Source organism: Pipistrellus kuhlii, unplaced genomic scaffold (assembly GCF_014108245.1).
Source record: "Pipistrellus kuhlii isolate mPipKuh1 unplaced genomic scaffold, mPipKuh1.p scaffold_m20_p_1, whole genome shotgun sequence".
Taxonomy (NCBI): Eukaryota; Metazoa; Chordata; class Mammalia; order Chiroptera; family Vespertilionidae; genus Pipistrellus; species Pipistrellus kuhlii.
The window spans coordinates 49,313,707-49,341,698 of record NW_023425404.1 but is presented as its reverse complement, the minus strand read 5'-3'; the positions used below and the strand labels follow the sequence as shown (position 1 = coordinate 49,341,698).

The following is a 27,992-nucleotide window of genomic DNA, read 5'->3' as shown; positions in this document are numbered from 1 at the left end:
CACCTTCCACCCCCTTCTCAGTAAGTGCAGTTTTTAGTCATATGACTCAATTTGTTCAGTAGATGCTGCAACCCAGGCCTTAAATCATTCACCTACAATCCACAGGGGGAGACCCGTATGCTGGCCAATGCCCCAATCAGCAAGGCTGAAGCTATGGTCCAAAATTGCGGGGAAGGCACGCAGTTCTAGTACTTAAGGTGTCACCTTAACACAGACACAGAACTGAAGAGCTGTGCATGGCCTCCGCGAAGTAAGCCCGACTGTCCGCCCAGTTCTACAGAGCCCGCCTGCGAGGCCCCGGGAGCAGCCTCTTCTCTTCTCACCCTCCCGCCCCTCGCGCCGTCCCGCTCCGGTGGGTCCCAGGGCAGCAAGCCCGCAGCGCAGACCTTTTGGACTCCGCTCCCTGGACCCGCCTGTGACGTCAGAGCGGAGTCCCCGGAGCAACGGGGTGAGGGGAATGCTGGAGGCGGAACGGTCAGGGGGCGGAACCGCGGTCACGTGCCCGGAGCCCGCTGGCTTCCGCTTCCGGTACTTCCGGGTGCGACTGCCGGATCGGTCCGGCGGGGCGCGGGACGCGCTTAGCCCGCCTCACTGTGTCTGACCGTCTGCATTACCGTCCCTGCCCTGCTCCCAGCGGAGGGACATGAGTGTCCCTGAGCCGCCGCTGTCGGACGGGGTCCTGCCAGGGCCGCCCGCCGGCCTGGGAGCCGGGGAGCGGACGCCCGGTACGTGCTGCGGGCGGGGCGGGCGGCCGGGGCGCTCCGGGGACTGAGCGGCGTTGGCGGCCGCGGCCCCGAGCGACGCGGAAGTGGGCACCGAGCTGGCCCGCGCCCTGCGGACTCGGGGGGGGGGGGGGGGGGACACGAGATCTGCAGGGGGAAGCGGTGCTTTCGGGGTGGAGTTGGAAGCAGTTGATGGTTAAGTCGTTCTGCGTGTACGTGACGCCAGCTCCTTGTTAGCTATTTGTTACACGTTAGTGGTTGAGAATGAATTTGTCAGGGTGATCGCTTTGTAACTTAGAAGTTACCCAGTGCTCCGCCTTGCTTGTTGACATTGCTGCATCCCTGTTCCTCCAGCAGTTCCCAGAGCGATTTAAGCCCTAAGGATCCATGGAATGCAATGGGTTGACTTGCTATGCATCCGGAATGGTACTATTTCTGAGCCCTCCTTGGGAGGATTGAGAAAGTCGTCAAAGCAGAGTCATGTTCTGTGGCAGATAAGGGACCCTCTCTTTTTCCCCCTCTTGTTCCAGAAATATAGGGGTTACCGAAAAAATAGGGCTCAGTCCTTTCTTGGTGATCTCCCTCTCTCCCTACCTTCATAAATTGCTTCTGTAAATATAACTTCCCTGTTTATATGTGAAGTTTGGGTCCCTCTCAGTTCGTTTTTTTCATCTGCTTGATTGGTACTTTGACATGGTTCTGTTGCACTGATCTCATAGCGTGTCCATAAATAAAAGGAGATATTTGATCCTATTAATGGTGCCAAGTCACTCTCACTTTGGTGTTACCCTGAACTTTTTCCTCTCACTTGCCTCCAACTTCTGTTTAATCTTGGGCGGTGGTTCTCAACCTTTCTAATGCCTTGACCCTTTAAAATAGTCCCTCATGTTGTGGTGACCCCAACCATAAAATTATTTTCGTTGCTATTTCATAACTGTAATTTTGCTACTGTTATGAATCGTAATGTAAATATCTGGGTTTTCCAATGGTCTTAGGCAACCCACAGGTTGAGAATCGCTGCTATAGAACCTAAGACCACCGGAAAACACAGATATTTACATTACAATTCATTAACAGTGGCAAAATTAGTTATGAAATAGCAATGAAAATAGTGTTATGGTTGGGGGTCACCACAACATGAGGAACTGTAGTATAGGGTCGCTGCCTTAGAAATGTTGAGAACCTTCATTTCCTCTTCGTATTTTCATCGTTACAAGTTGTAATGCTAATCTCCTTCTACACCGGAAGGGCTCTGCTCCCAGTCTCTTACTCTTCTTCCTCATCTGTCCCACTGCTGTCACATCAGTGCTCCAAGATAAAGCTCCAATCATGACATTTCCTTGCTCGGAAGCCTTAAGTGGCTCCTAACTACTTACTAAAATAACCCATTAGCCTGGCCCTCAGGGGTCCTCCTAGGCTGGCCATGTGGTTCACATAGCTCACAACTCTTATGTCCCATGCTCCCACTACCTTCTCTATTCAGAGCAATGCTGTATTCCTACTTTTCCTCATGTGGCTTTCTTTTCCCATATTGTATTCCTTTCAATCCTGTCTTCATACATACTTACCCATTTGGAAATAATAGCTCTCAGATAGTTGGCAGGAGTCAATTATTGCCATCTCTTAAGAAGGCAGTTTTGCAACGCCTATTAAAAATGCATAAACCTTTGTCCCATCCGTCTATTTCTAAGAATTCGCCCTACAAAAACAGTGACACGGATTTGGAAAGACAAGGGAGAAAGCTTACTGCAACATTGTTTGAAATAGCACGAAGTGAAAAAACCTAAGTACTCATCCATAGGTGTCTTAGTGTACTCGGGCTGCCGTAACAAAGTGCCGTAGGCTGGGTGGCTTACATGACAGACATTTATTCTTCACAGATAGGGAGGTTGGGAAGTCCAGGATCTGGGTGCTGGCAGATTAGGGTCCTGATAAGGACCATCTTCTGATCTTCACATGGTCGAGGCAGAGAATTCTGATTCTCTTCCTTTTCTTTTAAGGGCAAGAATCTCACCCACCTTCATGACCTCATTTAAACTTCCCAAAGGCCCCATCACCAGATACCCTTACATGGAGGTTAGGGCTTCAACATGAATTTTGGCCGGGACACACACAATTCAGTCCAAAACAATAGGGAGTTGGTTAAACTATGTTAAAATTCTATTAACTTAAAAAAATAATGTAGTAAAACTACTATATGCATATGTTAATTTAGAAAGATGTAACATATATTTAAGAGAAAAGTTGTAGAAAAATACAACTAATATTTCATTTGTGATAAAAACAGGGTTTTTGCATGGGTATGCAAAGACAGTTTCTTATTTTTATTTTTTTTTATTTTTTAAAAATATATTTTTATTGATTTTTTTGCAGAGAGGAAGGGAGAGGGACAGAGAGTTAGAAACATTGATGAGAATCATCGATCAGCTGCCTCTTGTACACCCCCCACTGGGGATGTGCCCGCAACCAAGGTACATGGCCTTGACCAGGGAATTGAACCCGCGACCTTTCAGTCCACAGGCTGACGCTCTATCCAGTGAGCCAAACCAGTTTCGGCGAAAGACAGTTTCTTGAAGGCTGTGTAAGAAACTCCAGAATGAATCTAAGGGCATGAGAAGAAGTATTTTCACTTTTCATCTTTGTGTTTTAAATTTTTATAAGAGTAACATTTTTAAAAAAAGAGAAATAAATGAAAATTTCATCCATTCTACAAGCTTCAGCACAAATGCCCACACCCCTTTTAGGCATTGTTCCCAGATTTCTCTGGTGAACGTGGTCTTTCTGTCCTCTGAATTCCCCTCTGAGTTTCGGTTTCTCTAATGGCACCTCTCACAGAAGGATACTTTCCTAATTTACTGTTATACTCAGAAACTAATACATGATATAGACATGCAGCAAATGTTACTTATATGTATAGAATACAGAGCCCCTTTTTTTTCTTTAATCTCCCACAACAAAATATCTTGAACTTAGTAACTAAATGTATGTGAAAACTTGGACATTTCCGGTAATTAACTAGACAGTTGGGGCAGAGTAAGAAAGGGCTCTGTGAGTTAAAATGTATACGAGTATACAGGTTTACAATTGTTTGGATGGAAAATAATACAATAATTAATAAATAATAATACAAGAATAAACTGTGTTTCATTTACTCACAGCTATAAACCTACTTTTGTCCCGCCCTGTATGATAGACTTCACATTATACTACTAGCTTAAAAAATATGTTTTGAGTGTTCATAGTCCTTTTTTAAAAGGATACTCAGAAAGTAAAAGAGAAAATAGGAGAAAAGGATACCTGTACTGCCTCATACATGTGTGCTGAACCCCACCGCCAGCCTCCTTCCCTGCCTGCCTACTACTCTCTCATTCCTGTGTCAACTTAAAAGCTTCCTAAATTTGATTTTTGCTTGGGGACAGGTTTAAGTGATGCTTCTCCAGATGAAGGGTTAATAGAGGACTTGACTGTGGAAGAGAAAGCTGTGGAGCAACTTGCAGAAGGATTGCTTTCTCACTACCTGCCAGATCTGCAGAGATCAAAACAAGCCCTCCAGGAACTCACGTGAGCTAACAAAAACCAGAGGTGCCCTCATTTCCCTCTGGTAGAGTCATTTACTGTATAAGTATATATTGTATTAAGGTATATTGTTTTGTAACATGTTATTCAATTGGGCATTTCTATATCTTTACTGATAGCAGGTGAGTAGAGGAGTTCATAGTTACCCTATAAAAAAAGAGGTAATATGCACATTGGCCATCACTCCAACACACATGATGGCTGCCACAAGATGGCCTGCAGGGGAGGACAGTTTGGGGTATAACCAGGCCTCCAAGGGAGGGCAGTTGCGGGGGACCAGGACTTCAGGGGAGGGCAGTTGAGAGGAGGGTCCAGGCCTGCAAGGGAGGACAGTTAGGGGCGATCAGGCCTGCAGGGGAGAGAAGTTAGGGGGGCCAGTCTGCAGGGGAGGGCAGTTGGGACCAGACCAGTAGGGGCGGGCAGTTGTAGGCAATCAGGCAAGCAGGGAGGGCAGTTAAGGGTGATTGGGCAGGCAGAGGAGGACAGTTGGGGGGGACCCAGGCCTGTAGGGGAGGGCAGTTGGGGGCGATGAGGCCTGCAGTGGAGGGCAGTTGGGAGGGGAGACCAGACCTTCAGGGTAGGGCATTTGGGGGGACCAGGCCTGAGGGGAGGGCAGTTAGGGATGATCAGGCAGCAGGGGAGGGCAGTAAGGGGCAATCTGGCCCTCAGAGGAGCAGTTAGTTGTTGATCATACTGGCAGGGGAGTGGTTAGGGGTTGATCAGGCAGGCAGGTGAGTGGTTGGAAGCCAGTGGTCCTGGATTGTGGGAGGGATGTCCGACTGTCTGGTGGGATCGGGCCTAACGGGCAGTTGGACATCCCTTGAGGGGTCCCAGGTTGGAGAGGATGCTGGCTGGGCTGAGGGACACCTCTTCTCCCCCCTCCCCCCCCCCCCCCATTCACGAATTTTGTGCACTGGACCTCTAGTCTAAATATAAAAAGTGAAAAGAATACTTCTAGGGTGTTTGACTTCTAAGAAGTACCCCTAAATCTTATCTAGACTTTGATTAGCTTTTGGTATTTTACTATTATTTTATGAAAGTCTTGTCTATTGGGAATGTTGCAGGATGGCCATTGAGTAGAATTGCAAAATTGCTTCCGTAAGAGTCACATTTGTATTCAATTGCTGGCTCACAAGTTGCCAGAAATCCTTAGGTATCTTTTTAAAAGGATATATATTTAATTGATTTCAGAGAGAAAAGAAGAGGGAGAGAGAGATAGCAACATCAGTGACGAGAGAATCATTGACTGTCTGCCTCCTGCACACCCCCTACTTGGGAATGAAGCCCTTGACTGGATTCGAATCTGGGACTTTTCAGTCTGCAGGCCGATGCTCTGTCCACTGAACCAAAGCAGTTAGGATCTTAAGTATCTTTTTTAATTTTTAATTTTTTAATATTCTTTTTATTTATTTAAAAATATTTATTGTTGAGAGTATTACAGATGTCCCCATTGTTCTCTTTCACCAGTTCCTGCCCTACCCCAGGCCTTCACCACCCTATTGTCTGTGTTCTTAGGTAATGCATATATGCATATAAGTTCTTTGGTTAATCTCTTCCTACCCCCACCCCTTACCCCTTCCCTCTGAGATTTATCAGTCTGTTCCATGTTCCCATGCCTGTGGTTCTGTTTTATTCATCAGTACTTTGTTCATTAGCTTCCTTCTTCATTTATTTTGATTTTTAAGATTAAATTATTGATAGATATGTATTTATTGCCATTTTATTGTTCATATTTCTTTTCTAATTCTTCCTTTTTCCTCCTCTTCCTCCTTTTCTTCTTCCTACTCCTCTGCTTCTTCCCCCCTTCCTCATCTTCCTCCTCTTTTCTTCTTCTCCTCTTCCTCCTCCTCCCCCCTCCCCCTTCCTCCTCCTTTTTTCTTCTTGCTGGGATTTAAATGGGGATTGCATTGAATCTATAGATCAAGTTGGGAGGAATTGGTACTTAATATTGAGACTTTTTAAAAAAATTTGATTTGAAAAAAACAAACATCTCTTTGTTGTTCCACTTATTTATGCATTCATTGGTTGATGCTTGTGTGGTCCTGACCAGGGATTTATCCTGCAATCTTGGTGCATCAGGACGGTGCTCCAACTGAGCTACCTGATCAGGGCCTTCGTATTGAGGCTTTTATTCCATGTACCTGGGATATTTCTCTATTATTTATATCTTTTTGAAAATTTCTTCCTTAATTATGTTAGTAATTTGTATATTTTTTCCTTTCTCATCTGTGTGCCTTTTATTTTCTTTCCTTTTTGTTTTGCCTTAGCTAGGACTTCCAGTATCATATAGACAAGAAGTGAGAATAGACATCTTTTCCTTGTTCCTGATTGTGGGGGGAAAACAACTAGTTTCTCACCACAGTGTGATGTTAGTTATAGGTTTTTTTTAGTTTGTTGAGAGTGTTTTTAATCATGAATGGTATTGGATTTAAATGCTGTTTCTGCATCAACTGATAGGACCATAAGATTTTTTTCTTTAGCTTCCTGCTTTTCAAATATTGAACCAGCTTTGTATACTTAGAATAAATTGTACTTGGTTGTGGTGTATAATACTTTAAAAACATATTTATATTGATGTAGAGAGAAAGGAAGGTAGAGAGCGAAAGAGAGAAACATCAGTGTGAGAGAGCATCATAGATCGGTTGCCTCCCATACAGATCCTGACCAGGGATCAAACCTACAACCTGGATATATGCCTTGACCTGGAATTGAAGTAAAACTGGACAACTAATGAGTCTGGGTTGCCTGTCACTACTTTAGCCAATTCAGCAGACAGGGTTGAATCATAAGAGCGTTTATTCCAATACTGCCGGTAGTATGGGAGAGCAGCAGGTCAGCCACAAAAATCTGCTCTCCAATACCCCATAAGCCAGCTGCTTATATTGGATTGGACAAACATTACATGGGGAAGTTGGGATTACAGGCAATGCGGGCTGGGGTTGAATTCCATTTGGCTAACAAGGTTATTAATCTTTCCATATTAAGTAGTTCTTGAATGAGAATGGACATTCCAAGGTTGACCCTCAGGTCCCAGGCATGTACAACTCCTAGCCAGGTTCTTTAATAAGAGCAATGCAATCATGGTTAAACTGAGCATGTTTAGTATTTCTTAAAACTATAGCTAGTCCCCAATATTCTATTTTTGCTCCTAACAGAATCAGCAACCCTGTGGTACACGGAACGGTAGCTCCACCAACTGAGCTATAATGGCCAGGACTGGTGTATAATTCTTTTTATGCATTGTCAAATTTGATTGTCAATATCTTATTGAGAATTTTTGCATCTATGCTGATGAAATATATTGGTCTGTAGATTTTCCTTTCCTTTATCTGGGTTTTGATTTTAGGGTTTTGTTGGCCTCATAGGAAATGATCTTTCTACTTCTGTGTTTGGAAGAGACTGTAGAAAATGGGCATAATTTCTTCCTTAAATGTTTGTTAGAAGTCACCAGTGAAAATGTCTGGTCCTGGTGCTTTCATTCTGGGAGATTATTACTTATTAATTCAATCTTTCTAGTAAATACATTGTTGGCAGTTAGACATGAGCAGAGTAGGAACAATAGGCAGGTACAGGTCACTAGGGCGGAAAGTCCTGGGTGCCTAGCAATGGACAACATTGGAAAAACAAGTATTGTGGAGTGGGACTTTGCCCTCAGGGTGACCTTTCTTCCCCTAGCATATAGTTGGTCATGCAGTTTAAATATATTTTTATTGATTTTTTACAGAGATGAAGAGAGAGGGATAGAGAGTTAGAAACGTCGATGAGAGAGAATCATCAATCAGCTGCCTCTTGCACACCCCCTACTGGGGATGTGCCCGCAACCGAGGTACATGCCCTTGACCGGAATCGAACCTAGGACCTTTCAGTCCACAGTCCGACGCTCTATCCACTGAGCCAAACCGGTTTTGGCTGGTCATGCAGTTTAGATCCCCTTACCTTTCATATTGTAGGTCATCCTCCCCTGACCTTTCGTCCCCTGGCATGTCCCTAGTCTTGTGGTAGATCTCCTTAGAGGAGGATCAAGAGGACAGGAAAATAGCCTTGTATGACTCCCATACAAGTCCTTGCATGACCACACCTTGAGCCTTAAAGCCCTCAGGACAATGAGGTTCTGACCTGCATCAGGAACAAACCCTCAGGTACTGAGACACAGTTTTGGTCAAACTATTGATAGAGATAACCTTTAGATCTCAGCTGCAGGCCTAGAAAAGCAGCAAAACTCGACAAAGCATAGCTGTGGCTGACATCAAGACCAGGTGCAATGACTGATGACCCCTAACCTCCTGCTGACCAGCCAGTAGAGACCACGACCCTAAAGGACACACCTGATAAACTGATGAATATTTATTGAGATCCTCCCCTGAGACCTCTACCAAGATTCCCGACTTTAGAAAACAGATAAAAACATGTAAGACAAATAATCCAAAGCTGACTGTCTCTCTTGATTGTACACCTTTCCTTCCCCTCAAGACACAAATCAAAGTACATTTGCTGCTTTTCTCCTTAGCTCCAAGGGCCTTATTCTGCTTCTGTAACTTGTTTCCAGAGTCCATGCAGCCCAGCCGGCTCCCTCTTCCACAGCTCACTTCTTCTATTTCTGTGACTTTCTAAATAAACTTTCGCTTGTATTTGAGTTCTTGGTATAGGCCTACTTAGATTATCTGTTTCTTCTTGTGTGAGTTTTGGTAGATTTTGTCTTTCATGAAAGTAGTCATTTTCATCTAAGTTACCAAATTTGCAGACACAAAGTTGTTGAAAATACTTCTTTATTATCCTTTTCATGTAATGGGATCAGTGGTGATGATTACCTTTCTAATAAATTACGTTAGTAATTCATATCTTTTCTCTTTTTTTTTTTTTTGTTAGTCTGGTGAGAGGTTTATCAATTTTATTGATCTTTTGAAGCACCAACTTTTGGTTTTGTTGATTTTTCTATATTATTTTCTAGTCATAGCAGCCCTGTATTTGCTTTATTGACTTACTGGGTTCTCCTATCATCCATCCTTTCTGTGTTTCACCTGCTGTGGTTTCCGGTCAGAGCTGATGGGAAAAACCTAGGACCTCTGGGTGCTGGATGGTGGCGATGCTGTAACTGCCCTCAGTCTCTTCATTGTTATTCTTTTTCTCATAATTGCCCTTTGTTTAGCATAGTTTTGCAAGTAAATTATTTATTTTATTTTATTTTTTTGTCAATAGTATTTTTTAAAATATTTAGTTAGATGACCTTTCAGTGCCACTTATTCCTGTGATCCTAGTATTAATTACTAGGATCTAGAGAGGTACTGGTATTATTAGGTATCATTAGGAAAGTTGGTTTCTCTTTCTCAGTAAAAGGTTTGAATCAGAATTTTTGAGTAACCTTCAAAATTATGTGGTCTGACCTTCTCACTTTATAAATGAAGAAATTTAGAAAAATAAACTAAGATCACACAACTGATTATTGGTAGGGGAATCTTGTGATTCTTAGTTTTGTTTTGTTTTCATCTTGTTTCCTATTTATTCCTTTAGATCCCTTGGTAATCCTGGATTTTTCCCCCAACTCTAAAAAGTCACTTCTCCTTACCTTGTTTGTGGTTTTCTTCCAGTTTTAATATAAATAAAATATCAAGTTTCTTTGGCAAGATAGCATAAAAAAATCTTTTTTTGGATAATACAGAAAATTGCCCAAAATAACAAGTAATAATTTTAAATGACTTGGTCATTTTAGTTACTAGAATCTGAAATTGAAGGAAGAGTAAAAGATACATTTGGCTATCAGAATGTGGCTTTGAAATATTATTTTGAAAAAGATTATGCTGAACCTAATAAGTCTTGGAGAATCAATAAATTTCCAACTTAATTTCTACCTTCAACATTAAACAAGATGAATGTGATTTCTTTTAATGAATCAGCACTTACAGTTTGTAATGTTTATTTTGGCTGTGTGCTTTTGTTTCAGACAGAACCAAGTTGTATTATTAGACACACTGGAACAAGAGATTTCAAAATTTAAAGAATGTCATTCTATGTTGGATATTAATGCCTTGGTAAGTATGATTTAATTGACATAGCTTAATGACATCTTTCTTGTTATAGAAATAGGTTTGTCCTCCCAACTTTGTACATATATATGTTTGGGATTTTTTCATCTACTTTAAAAAATATATGTGTGTATACACACACACACACACACATATATATATACATATATGTGTGTGTGTGTGTGTGTATATATATATATATATATATATATATATATATATTTTATTTTTTTTATTTTTTATTTTTTTATTGATTTTTTACAGAGAGGAAGGGAGAGGGATAAAGAGCTAGAAACATTGATGAGAGAAGAACATTGACCAGCTGTCTCCTGCACACTCCCTACTGGGAATGTGCCCGCAACCAATATACATGCCCTTGACCAGAATCGAACCTGGGACCTCTCAGTCCGCAGGCCGATGCTCTATCCACTGAGCCAAACCGGTTTTGGCTCATCTACTTCTTTAAAAGGGTAGAATTTGTTATTTAATAGGAAACTTTGATTTATTTTACTGGAACTTCCATTGTCTTAAATAGTTATCTTTTAATGTTGAACTTATGATAGGAATTAGAACTTACTTATGGAAGTCTGGAATAGATCTTTATTTTATAAAAGAGAACTAAAAATAAGAAACTTTTGGGATACTATTTTTCCCTTTAGGGAAAGTGCATCTCTTTTTATCAATTACATGGTTTTTAAAATTCATATTTAATTGTACGGCATTTTCATAATGTTATGACACGTCAAAGTTAAACGCTAAAACAGACCCTTTGAAGTTTCCTTATGGACCCTTTAAAGCTTTCAATATAAATGACAAGAATTGAATTTCATCAGAAGCTCTATAGCTTTTAGATGAGAGGAACCGATACTCTTTACTAGTATTTTAAGAAACAAGAATTAACAAAAATAAGGAACTTAGGACTACCTTCCTCTTCAGCGTAAACATTACAAATACCTTCTTTTGCATAATTTTTATGAACTTTTCACACATACCTCAGTAAATTGATTTTTCACTGGACAAATATGGCTTATTAATGTTTTCCTTTTATAACAATCAGAAAGGAATTTCATCTCTAGCATTAGGCAGAAGCCTGTGGTAGTAAATGGAAGTTTTCTGCCTGTAGTTCCTGACATCTCGTGAAGGAGGCAGGCAAGACTGCACTGACTTACAAAATCTTGTTGAATGAATGAATGATAAATGAGCCAGGCAGATGTAATACTGTTGCTTCTGTCTGAGGGCAGAAACTAAGACTTCCTTTTTTGTCTTCTCTCAGCACCGTAGTGATTCTGATTAGCATTGAGGAACTGAAAACTGGAAAGTTGAGAGAGGGAGGGAGGGAGGGAGGGAGGGAGGGAGGGAGAGAGAGAGAGAGAGAGAGAGAGAGAGAGAGAGAGAGAGAGAGAGAGAGAGAGATTGTAAGCTCTAGAGCTCACCATACTATGCCTTTACGTATAGCTGCATGAAGGTTGCTAGTATCTCTACTGACACGTCTCTCAATTTTGTTACCTGATCTTCTCTTACCTTGCCTGAGAGCTCTCTGGGTGAGATAGAAAAATCTACATCTGTAACTCCGTGGGAGAAGTGTCCTTACGGAGGTGGTTCTGCTTGGTCTGACTTCAGAAGCCCACAGGGCTCTCTAGACAGTTTGCCTTTTCCTGATGGGCAACACTTCAACTGTCCTTTATCCTGGCTTGGTCTCTCTCTTGCAAAGGCAGTAGAGAGTTTTACTTTTCTCAGATGAAGCTGACAGTATTATTGGGAAGTCTTACCGAATTTTAGGATTATATTGCATGTTTTTAACGCAAAAATGTATCTGTATACAAAATAAATGCCTATTTTATGGTTAGTAACTTTTTATCAATCTGAACTGAATCAAGTGTTTTCAAAATTCTAGTGGTTTAAATAAAATTTAAATTTGGACTTAAATTGTGGAAATAATTAAGGCTTTAAAAATTTGACCAATTTAGGAAGAATGAAGTGTAATGCAGGCATTGATTTATTTATCCATTTTGATATTTCAGTCTACTTTAATTTGACTTTTCATTTATTTTTTCATGTTAAGTTCACTGAAGCCAAACACTATCATGCCAAGTTGGTGAATGTAAGGAAAGAAATGCTGATGCTTCATGAAAAGACGTCAAAGTTAAAAGTGAGTTGGCAGGTTCTTTTATATTCTTTCTAAAAGTAGAGGTGTAATTGTCTGTCTTCAGTATTCATTTCTGACTTCTTATATACCCATATATAATCATATGCTCAATTCATGGTGCTTTGTTTTCTTTTAAAACATCCAGTTGAACCCCACTCTGGGCTTTTTTTTTACCGAAGGCTGAGCTTATAAGCTCCTATTCTCTGAATACGACACTATAATCCTCATTTAATGGAGTAACAATTCTTTTTTTTCTTTTTGTTCCAAGGAGACCTTAAATTACCCAGAACGAATTTATAAGTTAAATATGAAATGTATTAATATGTATTGATTACTCAAACAAAAGCATTTTTAAATTAGGCCATAATCTATTTACCTTGATTGTTCTCATTTTTTTGAATTTTTGATATAGAAAAGAGCACTTAAGCTGCAGCAGAAGAGGCAGAAAGAAGAGTTGGAAAGGGAGCAGCAACGAGAGAAGGAATTTGAAAGAGAAAAGCAGTTAACTGCCAAACCGGCAAAAAGGACATGAAAAGTTGAATGTGTTTGTGTGTCCTTCCCTCCCTTGTCCCACGTGCTTTGCATTTAAGAAGACTTAAGTGCAGACTGAAGTTAAGGTAGTGCCTTATACCATTGTGTCCTGTTTTGAAATCCTTTCCCCAAGAGTGCTGTCTCTATGTGTTCATTTTAGCCATTTAAGACGCTTCTTCTCTCCCCACTCCCCAAGTAAAAGACAAAAATGTCACTTGGTTGGATATTTATGGGTAATTTTTCAATTTCTGTTTTACTTAATTTTAAAATTCATTATTTTGGCCTTGAATCACTTATTAACTGGAAAATGGTTTGATTGTTTTCTTAACAGACTAGACTTTAAATGGTTAAAAATTAGTATGAGTGTTTTAGCTTCTGAATAACTGTGGAATTAAGTTTCAGTTTCTTATTTTATGAAATGACTTGCCTCTTTTGGGATCCAATGCTGGTTTTTGGCAATTGCCTTTTCATTTCTTGGTTACGAAGGAATGCCAGCTGTTTAATCACATATGCTACTGGAAAAGAGGTGATGGTATTAATCTTTGTGAAGAACATGATAGAAAAGTGTATACACACTAAATAATAGCTTCTTAGGCATAGGCGAGGTGAGCACGATGCCAGATAGATTCCACTAACCATGCACTCTGCTTCCTTGTATTGTTGCCATTTAGTTCTTAGGTAGCTTCTGGTTCAGAGTAGATTGTATCTAAAGTTTGGCAGGGGTGGTGGTAGAGCTGCCACACACTCAAATATGCTTAAATATTTATAATACTTAGTAAGAGTTGTCACACACTGAGATACGGTTGTCAAGCTGATACAATAGTGAGCTCAACTTTTCAAATGGAAGGTCTCATTGCTAGTTCTGTCTTCTGATTTGCTGTGTGGCTTTACATGTGGTTATTAAAAAAAAAATGCTGAGAGTAGATTGATGGATATCAACTACTGGTTTTGTAGATAATGATAAGAATTGTGGAAAATTGGTAGATAGCTTCTTCACAAAAGAGGCAGCATGATACTGTTAGTGTTTTCTAGATATCCTCCCCCCAGTATTATAAGTAGAAACTTATGTGAGGGAAATGTGAAGTTTTATTGTTTTTAAAATTGAGAGTTTATTATTTACTGTTTTTAGTATTCTTAAATGTCTGGCTGGTCTCCAGTCTGTTACATAGAGACTGTACAGAATCTGTAAAGGTGTGTGATTAGAAGGTATATTTTTTAATAGTGTACATTATGTTTTTGGTAAGCCAGAGTCAGCGTCTGATCACATATCAGGATACTTAGTGATGGAAAAGCATTAGATTTAGTAAGTTGCATGCGAAGAACTGGTCTGGTTAAAGAAAGGTTTAAATAGCTTGAAAGCCCTTTCCTTCTTTAATGAATGGTTTATGATCTCACAGTTCTCTTGACTTTGACCTTATGTTTAAGAACACATTTTATTTTAAAAGACTACATGTTGCCCTCAGATACCGGCTAAAACGGCCTAGGGCAGGATTCAATAGTGCTTGCAGTACAGTGTCACCTGCATGCTGAATGTACTCATTTAAAATCTGACAAAGGCTGTGCTTTGTTTCTGAGTGGTTTGTGGACCAGCTGCAGTGATTATTTAAACACTGGTCCCTGCTCACCACTCTCAGTCTGCTGAAGCAACTCTGTTTGTTTTGCTTTTTAAAAAAAGTTCCCTCAAGTGATTCATGTATCTTAAGAGTTGAAAAACACTTGCTAGTGGTTTAAGTTAGAGGTTCCCACACTAGGTTACATATTATTATCACCTGGGAACTGAAAAACAAAACAAAACACTTGAAATTTAGGAAGATTCTTACTCTTTAATCATGAGGTGGGGACATACAAATTTTAAAGAGCTCCCCACACTGGTCTAGACTATTTTAGTGATTTATATTTATAAAGAGTGAAATAGTTTAAAAAGCCACCCAGTAACTTTTGGGATTAATCTTATGAAATAATTTCTGAACTGCTGCTTTTGATATAAAGTCAGGTTTAAGACTGAAGTTGATAGCAGGCAGGAAATAAAGAACTCTGGTTAATCAGTTGAACTTTTGTGACCTGTATTAAGGTAAATCATGTTTATTGAATGAGTGGAATGGCACATATGCTTTTAGAATTGTATTATTTAACTTTGAAGATTTTTAAAAAGGCTATTTTTAGCCCTGGCACGTCCCATGCACAAAGAGGTTCCCATTCCGGTCAGGGCACATACCTGGGTTTTGGGCTTGGTCCACAGTAGGGAGCATGCAGGAGGCAGCTGATCGAGGTTTCTCTCTCTCCCTGTTCCTCTCAAAAAAAATCAATAAAAGTTTATATGTTTTTTAAAATGTCTGGTACATGGGATGGGGGTGGGCTAAAAGAGTTGATGGAGGAAAAGAGGGAACATATGTAATGGCTTTCAACAATAAAGATTTTATTTAAAAAGTAAAAAAAAAGGCATCCTGTATAATAAAAGCATAACATGAAAACTGACTCAATGGCAGAACAATTGGTTGCTATGACATGCACTGACCACCAGGGGGCAGACGCTCAATGCAGGAACTGTCGCTGGTGGTCAGTGTACTACCACAGGGGGAGTGCTGCTCTGCCAGAAGCCGGGCTCATGGCTGGAAGCGCAGTGGTGGTGGTAGGAGCCTTTCCTGCCTCCACTGCAGGCAGGCGGTAAAGAGCGAGGGGTCCCGGACGGTGAGAGGGCGCAGGTCAAGCTGAGGGACCCCCCATAGTACATGACTCTCATGCTTCGGGCTTCTAGTCCACTGTATTTAGGTCAATTGTAAATCAGAAGTAATTCCCTTGGTAACTAAACTAATTACATTTAATTACCTTTGTAATTAAAATTGAAAACTTTAGCTGTATTTCAGCAACACAGAAACATATCTTACTAACTAATCCTGGACAGATTATACTGTATTTTTGCACAAAATAATGAATTTGTACTTGGGTTGAAAAATGTTGCCTTTGTTGTGATACTACTTCCCATGCACTGAACTAAAATGATGGGATTGATTTTGTGTTTCTGTGTAGGAGGTGTCATGTAGATATGCAGATGTGGAATGTAACATGGATTGTATCCTTTGTGAGTTTTTGGGTTGATACAGTTTATAAATATGACAGTTACAGACTCTCATGATTTGTCTGATTTTGAACTTGTAAAATGAAGACTATTTTTTACACATTTAATTTTAAAAAGGCCTCTGAAGTATCCAAAGTCATTAATAAAGCACTGTTTATTGTGTACGTAGACTGTATACTTCCCTTTCTGGACAGTATTTCAACTATTCCTCTCCTTTGCTTTCTTCTCCTGTCACCTTTCTCTTAATGTTCTCTGAAATTTGTCACAAAATGACCAGTTCCCTCATAAAGTCTTTTTCAGAAAAGTGATAGAAAATGTTGTGAAAGATACTAGTTGAGCCAAAACTGGTTTGGCTCAGTGGATAGAGCATCGGTCTGTGGACTGAAAGGTCCCAGGTTTGATTCCGATCAAGGGCTTGTACCTTGGTTGCGGGGCACATCCCCAGTAGGGGGTGTGTAAGAGGCAGCTGGTTGATGTTTCTCTTTCATCCATGTTTCTAGCTCTCTAGCTCTCTCCCTTCCTCTCTGTAAAAAATAAAAAAAAAATATATTTTTTAAAAAAGATACTAAATGAAATAACCCAACTTTATAAAGTTTTAATTTGAGAATAAAAAGAATAGCTACTACTTTTAGTAGTTTGGTAGAAAGTGCTTCATAAGGACTTATAGCCTATAAATAACAAAATTCCAACGAATAGAATATTATACACACACACACACGCGCACACACACACACACAGTAGTGGCCCAGTGCATGAGATTCTTGCACAGGACAGGGGGTATCCCTCAACCTGGCCTGCACCCTCTCCAATCCGGGACCCCTTGGGAGATGTCTGACTGCGGGATCAGGCCTCAACCAGCAAGCAGTTGGATATCCCTCTCACAATCCGGGACCGTTAGTTCCTAACTGCTCACCTGCCTGCTGCCTGATTGCCCTTAGCTGCTTCTGCCTGACAGCTGATCACCCCCTAACCACTCCCATGCCGGCCTGATTGACGCCTAACTGTTCCCCTGCCTGCCCAATCACCCCCAACTGCCCTCCCCTGCCAGCCCGATCATTTCCTGCTGGCCTGATTGCCCTCAACTGCCCTCCCCTGCCATGACCAACCTTCTCCTCCGGGACCCACCTTCTCCACCCAAGGTGCACAGATGCTGGGACCGGCCTACTCTGCACTGCACAGAGCCACGGGACCTCCAGGCCTCACTGCATGCAGTGGCCACCAGGCCCCACCACCACTGTGCATGTGGCCATCTTGTGGGGCCATATTGTGATGACATCGAGTGCGAGGGCCACCTAGACTTTTATTACTATAGACTTAAAACCCAGTGCACAAATTCATGCATGGGTGGAGTCCGGCCTGCCCAGCCCCAATCAGGGCATATTTGGGCCAGGCCTGTCAGGAAGAGGAGATGGCGGGAGGTTGGCTGGCCAGCGCGCACCATCAGGTCAGGGCTGGGATAGCTGGGGGTAGGGTCCATGGGTGATTGGCTGGTAGCCCATGGGTGATTGGGATGGGGGGGCTATTGGGGGTGGGTCCAGCTGTGGGGAGGGGCTGTGGGAAGTTGGCTGGCCAGCCCCATCCCTGATTGGTGTGGGGGGGCCGATTGGGGCGGAGCTGGTGGTGGTGGGGAGGGGCCACGGACTGATTCGGGTGGTGGGAGCTTATCCGGATGGAGCGGCTGTGGGGAGGGGCTGTGGATGATGGGCTAGCCAGCCCCCCCCCTCAATGTGTGGGGGGGCAATTAGGGGCCAGCGGCCTGGGAGAGGAACCATGGGTGGTTGGTCAGCCAGCCCTGACCCTGATCAGAGTGGGGGGAATTGATCAGGGTTGGAGCTGGCTGGGGGGAGGGGCTGTGGGCTGATTAGGGTGGTGGGGGCCCATCTGGGGCGGGGCTGGCTGGGGGGAGGGTCTGCAAAACATTGGCTAGCAGACCCTGCCCCTGATCAGGGTGGCGGGGCAGGCGCTGATCTGGGGCAGGGCCAGCCAGCCAACCTCCTGCAGCCCCTCTCCCTGCCCAGCTGGCCCTACCCCCTATGGGGTTGGAGGGGCAGTCAGGGGCAGGGCCAGCTAGGGGAGGTGCAGCAGGCTGATTGGGGTGGGTGGGGGGCAATCAGGGGAGGGAGGCTGTGGGCCGGTTGGGTTGGTGGGAGCCCATTGGGGGTCGGCCCCGCGCGGAGGGGGGGGGGGGGGGGGACTGCGTGAGGTTGGACACTGGTGGGCATCATAGAGACTGGTCATTCTGGTGTTCTGGTTGCTGGCTTTTTATATTAATATATCTAGATATATATGTTTTTTAACTTGGGAGGCCTTGGACCCCTGGGAGGGACTTCTGTGGATGACCTTTGGAGGAGACAAAATCTCTAAGATTTCCCATAGAATTTTGTATATATGTGTTTCCCAAGATTGGAGCTATAGTTTTCATTAGATTCATATATATCCTATCTAATAAAAGGATAATATGCAAATTGACTGTCACTCCAACACACAAGATGGACACCCCCATGGGGACACAAGATGGCTGCCACAAGATGGCCAGCAAGAGAGGGCAGTTGGGAGGGACCCAGGCCTAAAAGGAAGGGCAGTTAGGGGTGACCAGGCCTGCAGGGGAGAGTAGTTGGGGGCAACCAGGTCAGCAGGGGAGGGCAGTTAGGTGTAGATCAGGCTGTCAGGGGAGTGGTTAGGGGGTGATCAGGCTGGCAGGCAGGCGAGCATTTGGGAGTCAGCAGTCCTGGATTGTGAGAGGGGCGTCTGACTGCCTGTTCCCGGGATCGGGCCTAAACAGGCAGTTGGACATCCCTCCAGGGGTCCCAGATTGGAGAGGGTGCAGGCTGGGCTGAGGGACACATTACACCCCTCCTCATGGCCCCTCCACCCCGTGCCTCTAATATATATTCTCAAAAAATGTATACACTCATTTTGAATACTTATAAAGGCAGTGTTTATTAAAATACATTTCATTTTTAAAATTGAACTATCAGTTGTTAAACTGTATATACATTTTTTTTGGACACCCTGTATATGATTTCCTCTGAAACAAGGATTCAGTGATTAAATTTTCAAACCTCACTGTACACGTATTTTAAAAAGTTATTTGCCCAGCCAATCTAGTTCAGTAGTTGGTCGTTGACCTATGAACTAGGAGGTCACGGTTCGATTCCTGGTCAGGGCACGTGCTCGGGTTGTGGGCTCAATCCCCAGGGTGGGGCGTGCAGGATGCAGCCAATCAATGATTCTATATCATCATTAATGTTTCTCCCTCTCCCTCTACCTTCCTCTCTGAAATCAATGAAAATATATTTTTAAAAAAAGTTACTTAGTTTCTAGGTTTCCCATTTGGATAAGATAGTTTCTATATTGTATATTTGTTCAGATATTTTTGTACTAAGTATTTAGATATTTAAGATTTGTTTTGTTGCTAGCTTATTCATACTGTTTTAGTGTTTTGCATGTACAAGGCCATTAGGGTGAGACTAGGTCTATTTTCAAATCTAGAGAGTGAAGGAAGTAGTCAGGGAAGACAGTTATGACTGACTAGTTTAAAAAATATGAAAAGCAGCCTTAGCCAGTTTGGCTCAGTGGGTAGAGGGTTGGCCTGTGGACCGAAGGGTCCTGGGTATGATTCCAGTCAAGGGCACACACCTCAGTTGCAGGCTCCTCCTTGGCCAGGACCCTGGTTGAGCCAGGTGCAGGAGGCAACCAATCGATGTGTTTCTCTCATGTCGATATTTTCATCTTTCCCTCTCTCTTCCACTCTCTCTAAAAATTGATGGAAAATATACTCAGTTGAGGATTTAAATAAACCCCCAAAACATGAAAAGCAAAATTTCCAAAGAAACGATGTGAAGGCAGGGCCATCAGAGAAGATAGGTAAAATCTGTGGTGGAATGGGAGTGGCAACCGAGAAAGAGAAAAAGAAAGATCAACACAGGTAGAAGGGAAAGTATTATAATGTGTCTATTGTGTACCCTGAATAAAGGAGATTTAAAGGCCTGTAAAGAACAGTAAGTGAATGAAATTCATCTATTTTTAGGGTAAGGCTGCCACCTACTGACACTTCATTCTGGCTTAGAACATAAACACATTCCTAATGCACTTCAGGAGACTGCAGTGCTCAAACCTGGATAAGAACGGGGCTGAAAATCACAGCATGTGTGAGCACTGCTCACTCCTGGGTAGGCTTTGCTTTCTTCAGGACTTTGGAAATCTTTTTGGTCAAAAGTGTAATGAACACTTTGTGCAGGGATTACTAAGCAACAAAAACGTGTGTATAGACTTGAAGATTCCTGGACTCTGCTTTGATCATGTAATATCGTGGTTAGGATTGTGGACTCTGAAGTCAGACTGCTGGTTTACATTCCTGTTTGATTTGGGGCCTTGGACTTGGTTAAACCCTGTGCACTTTAGTTTCCCAAACTGTAAAGTTGGGAATAAGTGTATCTGGCTTCATAGAGTTTTGAGGTGTTTTGGTATCCATATAAAAGCCCTTAACAAAATAGTAAAAGCTTTAAAAATGTTGGATGTTATAGCACAGTATCTTGAAGTCACATCCACATTGGGATGGGGGTGGTACTTATTTTGCCCCTTGGTGTATTTTTTCTCCCAGGGCTTCCACTGCTTGGGACCCGTCATCCTGTAATGTCTGCCCTTTGGACACCTATTCATTTTTTGTAATCCAATTGTCACTTCTTTATGGTTTTCCAAACCACCTCCCAAAGTTCTTTTTTTCTTGTGTTCTCATGGTACTTAATATTACAGTTGCCTTAGCATTTAATATCAAGGGTATTTATTAATCATCTTACTATTCCATAATGCAGTAGTGCCTGGCCTATTGTTGGTATATTAATCAAGGTTCTCCAGAGAAACAGAACAGTGTGTGTGTGTGTGTGTGTGTGTGTGTGTGTGTGTGAGAGAGAGAGAGAGAGAGAGAGAGAGAGAGAGAGAGAAGCAATTGGCTCACATGATTGTGGGGGTTGACAATTCCAAAATCTTCAGGACAGGCTGGATCCCCAGGGAAGAATTCAAAGGCAGTCTGGGGGCAGAATTCCCTCTTTCTCAGGGGACTTACATCTATTTCTTCTAAGGCTTTCATTTGATTGGTTGAGGTCTATCCACACTATGGAGGGTAATCTTGACTGAAAGTCTACTGATTTAACTGTTAGTCTCATCTAAAAAGAAATGTCTAGAGTGGTATTTGACCAAATATGTAGGTACTATGGTCTAGCCAGGTTGTCACAGAAAATTAACCATCACAGTTGAGATCAAATTGAATTTAGTAGGAGAGATGTATACAGATATTAAAAATAGTTAAAATAAAAAACTAGATTACGTAAATGCTAAATAAGGAATATTACAATAAAAAGATTAAATTCCTGCAATTCAAACATGGCTTGGGGGCTTGTAATTCTTGGATAATCCAAGCCACTGCTTTCTTGCCCAATTACATATTCAGATAGACTAAAAAAATAATGACAGCCAGTCCTAAGATCTTGGGAATGGAGTGAGCTTAGAGACAGTGAGCATACTGGACTTAAAAAAAATAGATGCCACCCCTGCTGTTAAGATTTACTCCTTCTCTATCAGCTAGGGGCTGTTCTGGCATCTTAAAAATACTGGACATTCAAGGAAGAGTTGGCAGTTTTAGAGCAGGTGCAACAGATGAGCACACAGCCCTAGAAAACATACCTAGGTGGGACAATGCTGCCACCTTGTGGTACTCTCTGCTCCCGCAGGTCTACAGATTCTGATATTGACTTAATCAGTTTGATGTAGTTGGGCCTAAGCATTTTTCAACTACTATATAAAGTTTTTAGGTAAGTCGGGGTTTTCTGTATGGTCTGAAATTTTGTTTAAACAGTGAGATGTTTGAAAGTAATTTGTGTGGAACATTTGATAAGGTTTAAAACAACATTTTCCTAATGTTTTGTGTCTTTCAGTTTAATGTTGGGCTTGACGTTTTAAATTTTTACTTATATTTTCTTCCTCATTCATGTAATCTTATCACCATCAACCATGTGCTAAGAAAAATGTTACAGGCCAAAGATTTTGCTGTGGGCAAAGGCCCTAGGAGTTGTGTGATTTTAGTATTCACCTGTCCCTCCACATTAGGTCTTAGCTGATAGGATATGGGTTGGGCACTGGGCCCAAAAGATGCCAACGCCTGGTCTAATTGGTAAAAAATTAGCCTGGCAGGAAAAGCTTTGCCTAGATGAGGACTATAGGGAATCTCATTGGCTTAGTTACCTACTGTCTTAGGAATATGTATTGTAATACTCAGTCAGCTCGGCCGGCATGGCTCAGTGGTTGAGCATTGACCTATGAACAGAAAGTCACAGTTTGATTCCCTGTCTGGACACATGCCCAGGTTGCAGGCTTGGTCAATGATTCTCTCTCATCATTGATATTTCTATCTCTCTACCCCTCTCCCTTCCTCTCTGAAATCAATTAAATAAATAAATAAACAAATAAATGAGACACCCAGAAGAACGTCCAGTGTTAGCGCGCAGAAGGAGGGATCCATGCTGAAATGGGACAACTTTTACTTCTTCAGGATCCTCAAGATGCTGGATCCTGAGCAATTTTTCTGTATAAGGCTCTGTGCTACCTGGTGGTGGACTCTTCTTAGGTACTTAGGATTTTAGGATTTAATTACTGGATTAAGAATCCTGTTTTCCACAAATATTTCACACTATCTTCCTATTTCTGAGATAACCTTAACAAACTCTTTATTGTAAATATAACCATCTAACATTGTTTTTTAGGCTCCTCTAGCATGTTGTTTTTATTTTTTTTAAATCTTCATCTGAGGATATTTTTCCATTGATTTTTAGAGAGAGGGAAAGACAGAGAGAAATGTTGATGTGAGAGAAACACATTGATTGGTTGCCTCCTGCACATGCCCTGACCAGGGACCAGGCTGGGAAGGAGCCTGAAATCGAGGTACATGCCCTTGACCCAAATCAAACCCAGGACTCTTTGGTCTGTAGGCTGACACTCTATCCACTGAGCCAAACCAGCTAGGGCTGTTATGTTTTTCAAAGTTTTTCTAAATGAGGTATTTAAATTTTTAAAAATATATTTTCATTAATTTCAGAGAGGAAGGGAGAGGGTGAGAGAAAGAAACATCAATGATGAGAGACAAACACTGATTGGCTGCCCCTCTTGCACGTTCCCTACTGGGGATCTAGCCCCCAACCAGGGCATGCGCCCTGACTGGGAATCAAACCATGACCTTCTGGTTTATAGGTTGATGCTCAGCCACTGAGCTGCACTGGCTGGGCTCAAAGTGTTTTAATATGCATTACCTAAATTAATAATAAGGCGTTCATTTCCATGCCTGCTAATCCAGGAATCCAAAGAAGGAAATAGCAGTGACCAGAACCCAGGTGCAGACCTCCTGTCAACCACATACCTGTTCTCATTGGTTGTTGGGTTTCCCCCCTTGTTTTGTCTAATTGCATAGATTATTTTCACCTCTGGCTGGATTTCTAACCTCAGATCTATTGTACTTCTAGCTCATTCCCAAGCCTAAGATTCAGAACCCCAGCTGTGTTGAGCATCTGTTTCATCCTAGGTGCTGTACGTAGGTTATCTTGTAACAGCAGCCGTGGGAGGTTACACCATAACACCATAGTCCCATTACATTTTACAGATTAGTACATTTATAGATAAGGATATGTTAAGTCTGAGTAATTTCCCAGATAATACAATTCAAGTGGTGGAGCTAAGATTTTATTGTGGAAAAAAACCAAATTACCACCTTCCTAGACAATTTTCTTAGGCTGGAGACACTAGAAACAGACATAGAAATAGACCTCAGGAGCTTTACTTTGAATATTTTGATAAAGCTGTACCAATGATAGGGAACTATATGGATAGACCAGGTCATCTTCTAACCTGATAATATCGGAAGAACAGAAGTGGGAAGAGACGAGTGTCCTGTTAGGGGAGAGCCTAATGGGAAGAAGCCCAGAACTCTTGATTTTCCTGGAGTGACAGGGAAGTTCACGCCTCTCTGGTAGAAGGAAGCAACAGTGAGGCTGGAACTGAGTGAGATCGGCTCGGGATTCTTCCCGTGAGATGCTGCTGACGCTGGAGTAGACAGGAGAGAAGCCACGCTGCTGGGAGAAATGGGCAACTCCAGAACGGCCGGGACATTCCTGTGCCGGCTGTTTTGAGACATTTCAGCACCACTGAAAGCACCTGAAGAAAGCGATCTTTGATAGTGCCACGCTGGGCCTGCATTTTTGGGTCTTTGGTTTATCACTCAGCTCTGTCTCTCTTACACCTTGATGGCTTTGGGGGAAATGCACAGTAGGATTAAAAGCCAGGAGGGCTTCTGGCCAGTTCTCCCTGGAGGGCTCTAAGCAATTCAGTTTCCTTCTGGGTAGACATGCTGACAGGAGGTGATCCCTAAGGCCCTTCCAGCGCCAATATTCTGAGGCACCGTCCATCCCAGGGGTCTCCAGGAGATTGGCTCATGGGCGGCTGTTCTCACTCAGAATGGCTCCAGTCCATCTGCTCGATGCAGTGACAGCATCCAGGCAGGGCACTCATCTCACATGAGGTGTTTCTGACCTTAACTACCTCACAGCCTGGGCCTCATGAATTTACCCTCTCTGAATGGGGGAGCAGGGAAGAGACTGCTTCTGAAGGAGGGCAGATGCTCCTTTCCTGTGTGGATCCAACGTGGAATGGCTAGGGGAGAGGAGGTGAGGCCCATGTGAGTCAGCTTGCCCCTCTGCAGGCCACCCTGAAGCCCACTTACTCTGACTCAGCCGCTTCCAGCCAGGAGTGGCGATGTCCTGAGAGGCACCTGGTGCCACCTTACAGGTCAGACAGGTTACTGCAGATGCAGACGGGAATTTAAAGCAGGCTGGGCCACACCCAGCCTCATCTTTGTCCTGGGCTCCAATCATAGCCCTGAGAGTGTCTCTCACACACCTCTGACCACAGGACAAGGGGCTCAGCTGGGGTGCTCTGAGGTCTGTCTGCATTTGCACCAGGACATACTTTCTACATGCTGCTCATAGCCAGTGGCCCACTCCTGGGAGACATGGGACTTCTCTGATGGGCCACTTGGGCTCCAGGACTGCCCACTGTTTTCCCTGAAGCTCTGCTCTGCAGTTTAGGATGCTTCCCTCCAACCTTCTTTCTCCTCTTCACTCCGATGACAATTCAGGAAGGAATAAAGAGGCTGAGGGATATGGGCATGCTGGAAAGGCTCTATTATGTAAGGCCAAAAGGCCCACCACAGCCCTGTATGTGCCATGAGAGGGCACACAGGACATGCCATTCACCAAGCCATCTAAACGAGCTGGGGAGAGGGGCACCAACATCACTAAGCCAGGGATGAGGGAACGAGAGGCGTCTGCACATTGAGCTTGATAGCATTTGTGGGGATGATGGAGGGCAGGGGGTGGCTCTTAGCTGCCAGAAGTAGGAGGCCATAATTTCCCGAAAGGCAAGGTTGGAGGGCAGTCAGTGGACTTTACCAATACATTGTGGAGATGGCTAATGGTGTCAGTTTTGCATCTCGGATCAAAAATAGGTAGACCGTTGTTGACAGGTGTGCACCTTAGCATCCAAAACGGATGAGCAAACTTTTTACGTAAAGGGCTAGATAGAAATTTTTATTTATTTTAAATGCTTGAACCGACTTCATTATAGCACATGTGTCAAACACAAGGCCCGTGGGCCAAATCCGTCCCGCCAGGCCTTGCAATGTGGCCCGCAACGCGCTGTCATCACTGCACTCCGCTGCGTTTCCATCACAATGACAGTTTATGACTGTAAACCATTCGGCCCGTGATTTAGGCTGGATTTTAGATTTTGGCCCCTTCTCTGATTGAGTTCGACACCCCTACATTATAGCATCATGAAAAACAGAAGACATTATACCCCTAGAGGAAGACTGGACAAATTAGAAGGTCCTCTTGGACTTGTTCACTTCCTGGCACTGTCTGCTGACACTCAGAACATGCTCAGACACTTCCTCGTGAACCTGCTGGTCACTTAACCTTTCCACTTCAACCTGGGCATCATCTTGGGTACCTCGAGGCAAGGTGGTTTTTGTGCTCTCACAAGCCACAAAATCAGCCATTCTTCTGTCTCAGATAGGCCAGAGAATTCTAAAGTCTAGATGTTTCTGCCTACTTAACTTCATCTGACTCAATCCTTTGACCAATTGCAAAATGGAAAGTCCAGGGAAAAGCTACAGAAGAGTTAACTGGCTAAATGGAAGCATTTCAGAGGCCTCGATAGCAAATGAAATGGCCTGTTTCTGACATTTCACAGGCTTTATTTCCCATCCTCTACAGTGCATGCATCTTATTGAGACCTGTAGCATACTAGCCCTCTCTTGCTCGTCCTGTCCATATGAAACTTCTTTCTTTTCAGCATCTATTGTAGTTTAACAGTTGCCTAAACATTAGATAACAGCAATAACTATAGTACTGTAGTTACTTTAGTAATTGCCATTTATTACCTACCATTGACCTGAGTACTTATTCGATGCCAGGTATAGTACCAATAACTTTAGCTGTGTTAGCTCATTTAATTTTCATAAGGAACCTTTGAGGTAGGCATTTATAAAAATACCCATTTTACTGATGCAGTTAACTGAGGCCTCTTTGAGAGTGGTGGTGAATACAACACAAACATAACCTTTGGTCTTCATAGTCCCACACATACTCTGAGCTACTATAGCCCAAAAGATAGTTTCTGTCTTCCAGCATACCCTTGAGGTAGGAGGATAAATTTTATCTCTTTTATAGATGAGGAAATTTAGGCAAAAAGAATTTCCCCAAACTGTGTTTGAGACTAAGTTTCTGAAAAAGACGATTCCAGATTCAGTATTTTTCCTATATCCTAGATCCTAGGAGACAGCGTCTGGAGAGTCTGCCTGCCACACCCTTGCTTTTAAGCACTCTTTAAAAAAAAGAAAAAAAAAAAAAAAAAAAATATATATATATATATATATATATATATATATATATATATATATATATATATATAAAGTTCTTTGTTATTCTCAGACTGAGGGTTTTCATTATTATGCTACCCTGCTTATGTATGTAAAAAAACAATATATGTAGTAAGTTCTTATATTTATGCAGCCCACAGTAGTCATCTTCCTTTTGTTTTGCCTGCCTAGTATTCAACCCTTTTCCCCATTTGGGGGGAATACCTATCACAAGTCCTGGTCAAAGTCAGAGGGACCAAGCATGCTCTCCCTGTTCTGACAGCTATGATGCTGGCCTTTGGCATAGATTTGGTCAGTGGACACTCCCACTGAGGACCTGATTCTCAGTCCGTTTATATTTATGTCACTCCTCCTAGAGTCATTTGTGAAGGCAATGGGAGTATTCTGAGGGTGGCCAGGCTTTTCCTGCTAAAAGATGGTGTGTGATTTCTGCTTTTTGATTCTGCAGAATCAAAAAGATTTCTTTTCACTTTTCCTGCCATCGTTACCCCATCATTTTGATGGTTCTATGAGCCCCTGAAATCCTTTAATATCTCTCTTCTATGTAAGTCATCCAGAGCTGGTTTATTGCTTGCAACCAAGAATCCTGGTTGAGACAGAGTCTTTATAGTTTGTGAAGCACCTCCATACATACATTACTGCTTCTGTCTTAAAAACCACTTGATCTTCTATGTAACAAATGAAGAAACGCTAGGTACTCTGTATAGCCTGACAGCAACTTTGGTTACGTGATGTGTAGGCTGGCTGTGAGGAAAACGGCACATTTGGGAGTATGGGGAGCGCTTTGAAAAAACCTGGCATAGTACACGATCCTTGTACTCTCTCTGCCCACCCCCTCTGAGGTTCTGAGACTGCTGCGTGGTCTGGCAGGATGAAGACTGTGTGTGCTGCTTGGTCCTATAGTCAGGACATAGAAGGACTCACCCCCAGGACCCCACAA

At 42.6% G+C, this 27,992-nt stretch overlaps 2 protein-coding genes across 4 annotated transcripts in view; both read left to right on the top strand.

Moving 5' to 3' along the window:
• Nucleotides 1-521: 521 nt before the first annotated feature.
• Nucleotides 522-26,658, top strand: BLOC1S6 (biogenesis of lysosomal organelles complex 1 subunit 6). 3 transcript variants are annotated; one of them, XR_006741886.1, is made up of 6 exons: nt 522-725; nt 4,142-4,283; nt 10,237-10,324; nt 12,381-12,467; nt 12,877-13,081; nt 25,975-26,658. XR_006741886.1 is itself a non-coding variant. In XM_036443203.2 (5 exons), the coding sequence occupies exons 1-5, from the start codon at nt 644-646 to the stop codon at nt 12,994-12,996; spliced, it is 519 nt and encodes a 172-aa protein (XP_036299096.1). In that variant the 5' UTR covers nt 523-643; the 3' UTR covers nt 12,997-14,799. The 3 variants fall into 3 exon arrangements, 1 of the variants encoding a protein (XP_036299096.1); XR_006741885.1 differs by having other exon boundaries at nt 25,942-26,658; XM_036443203.2 differs by lacking the exon at nt 25,975-26,658 and having other exon boundaries at nt 523-725; nt 12,877-14,799.
• Nucleotides 12,949-27,992, top strand: part of SQOR (sulfide quinone oxidoreductase) — a 58,754-nt gene continuing 43,710 nt past the window's right edge. Inside the window, exon 1 of the mRNA XM_045582851.1 lies at nt 12,949-13,081. Coding sequence (XP_045438807.1) covers nt 13,005-13,081 — 77 coding nt within the window. The 5' untranslated portion in view covers nt 12,949-13,004. The remainder of the gene's footprint in view (nt 13,082-27,992) is intronic.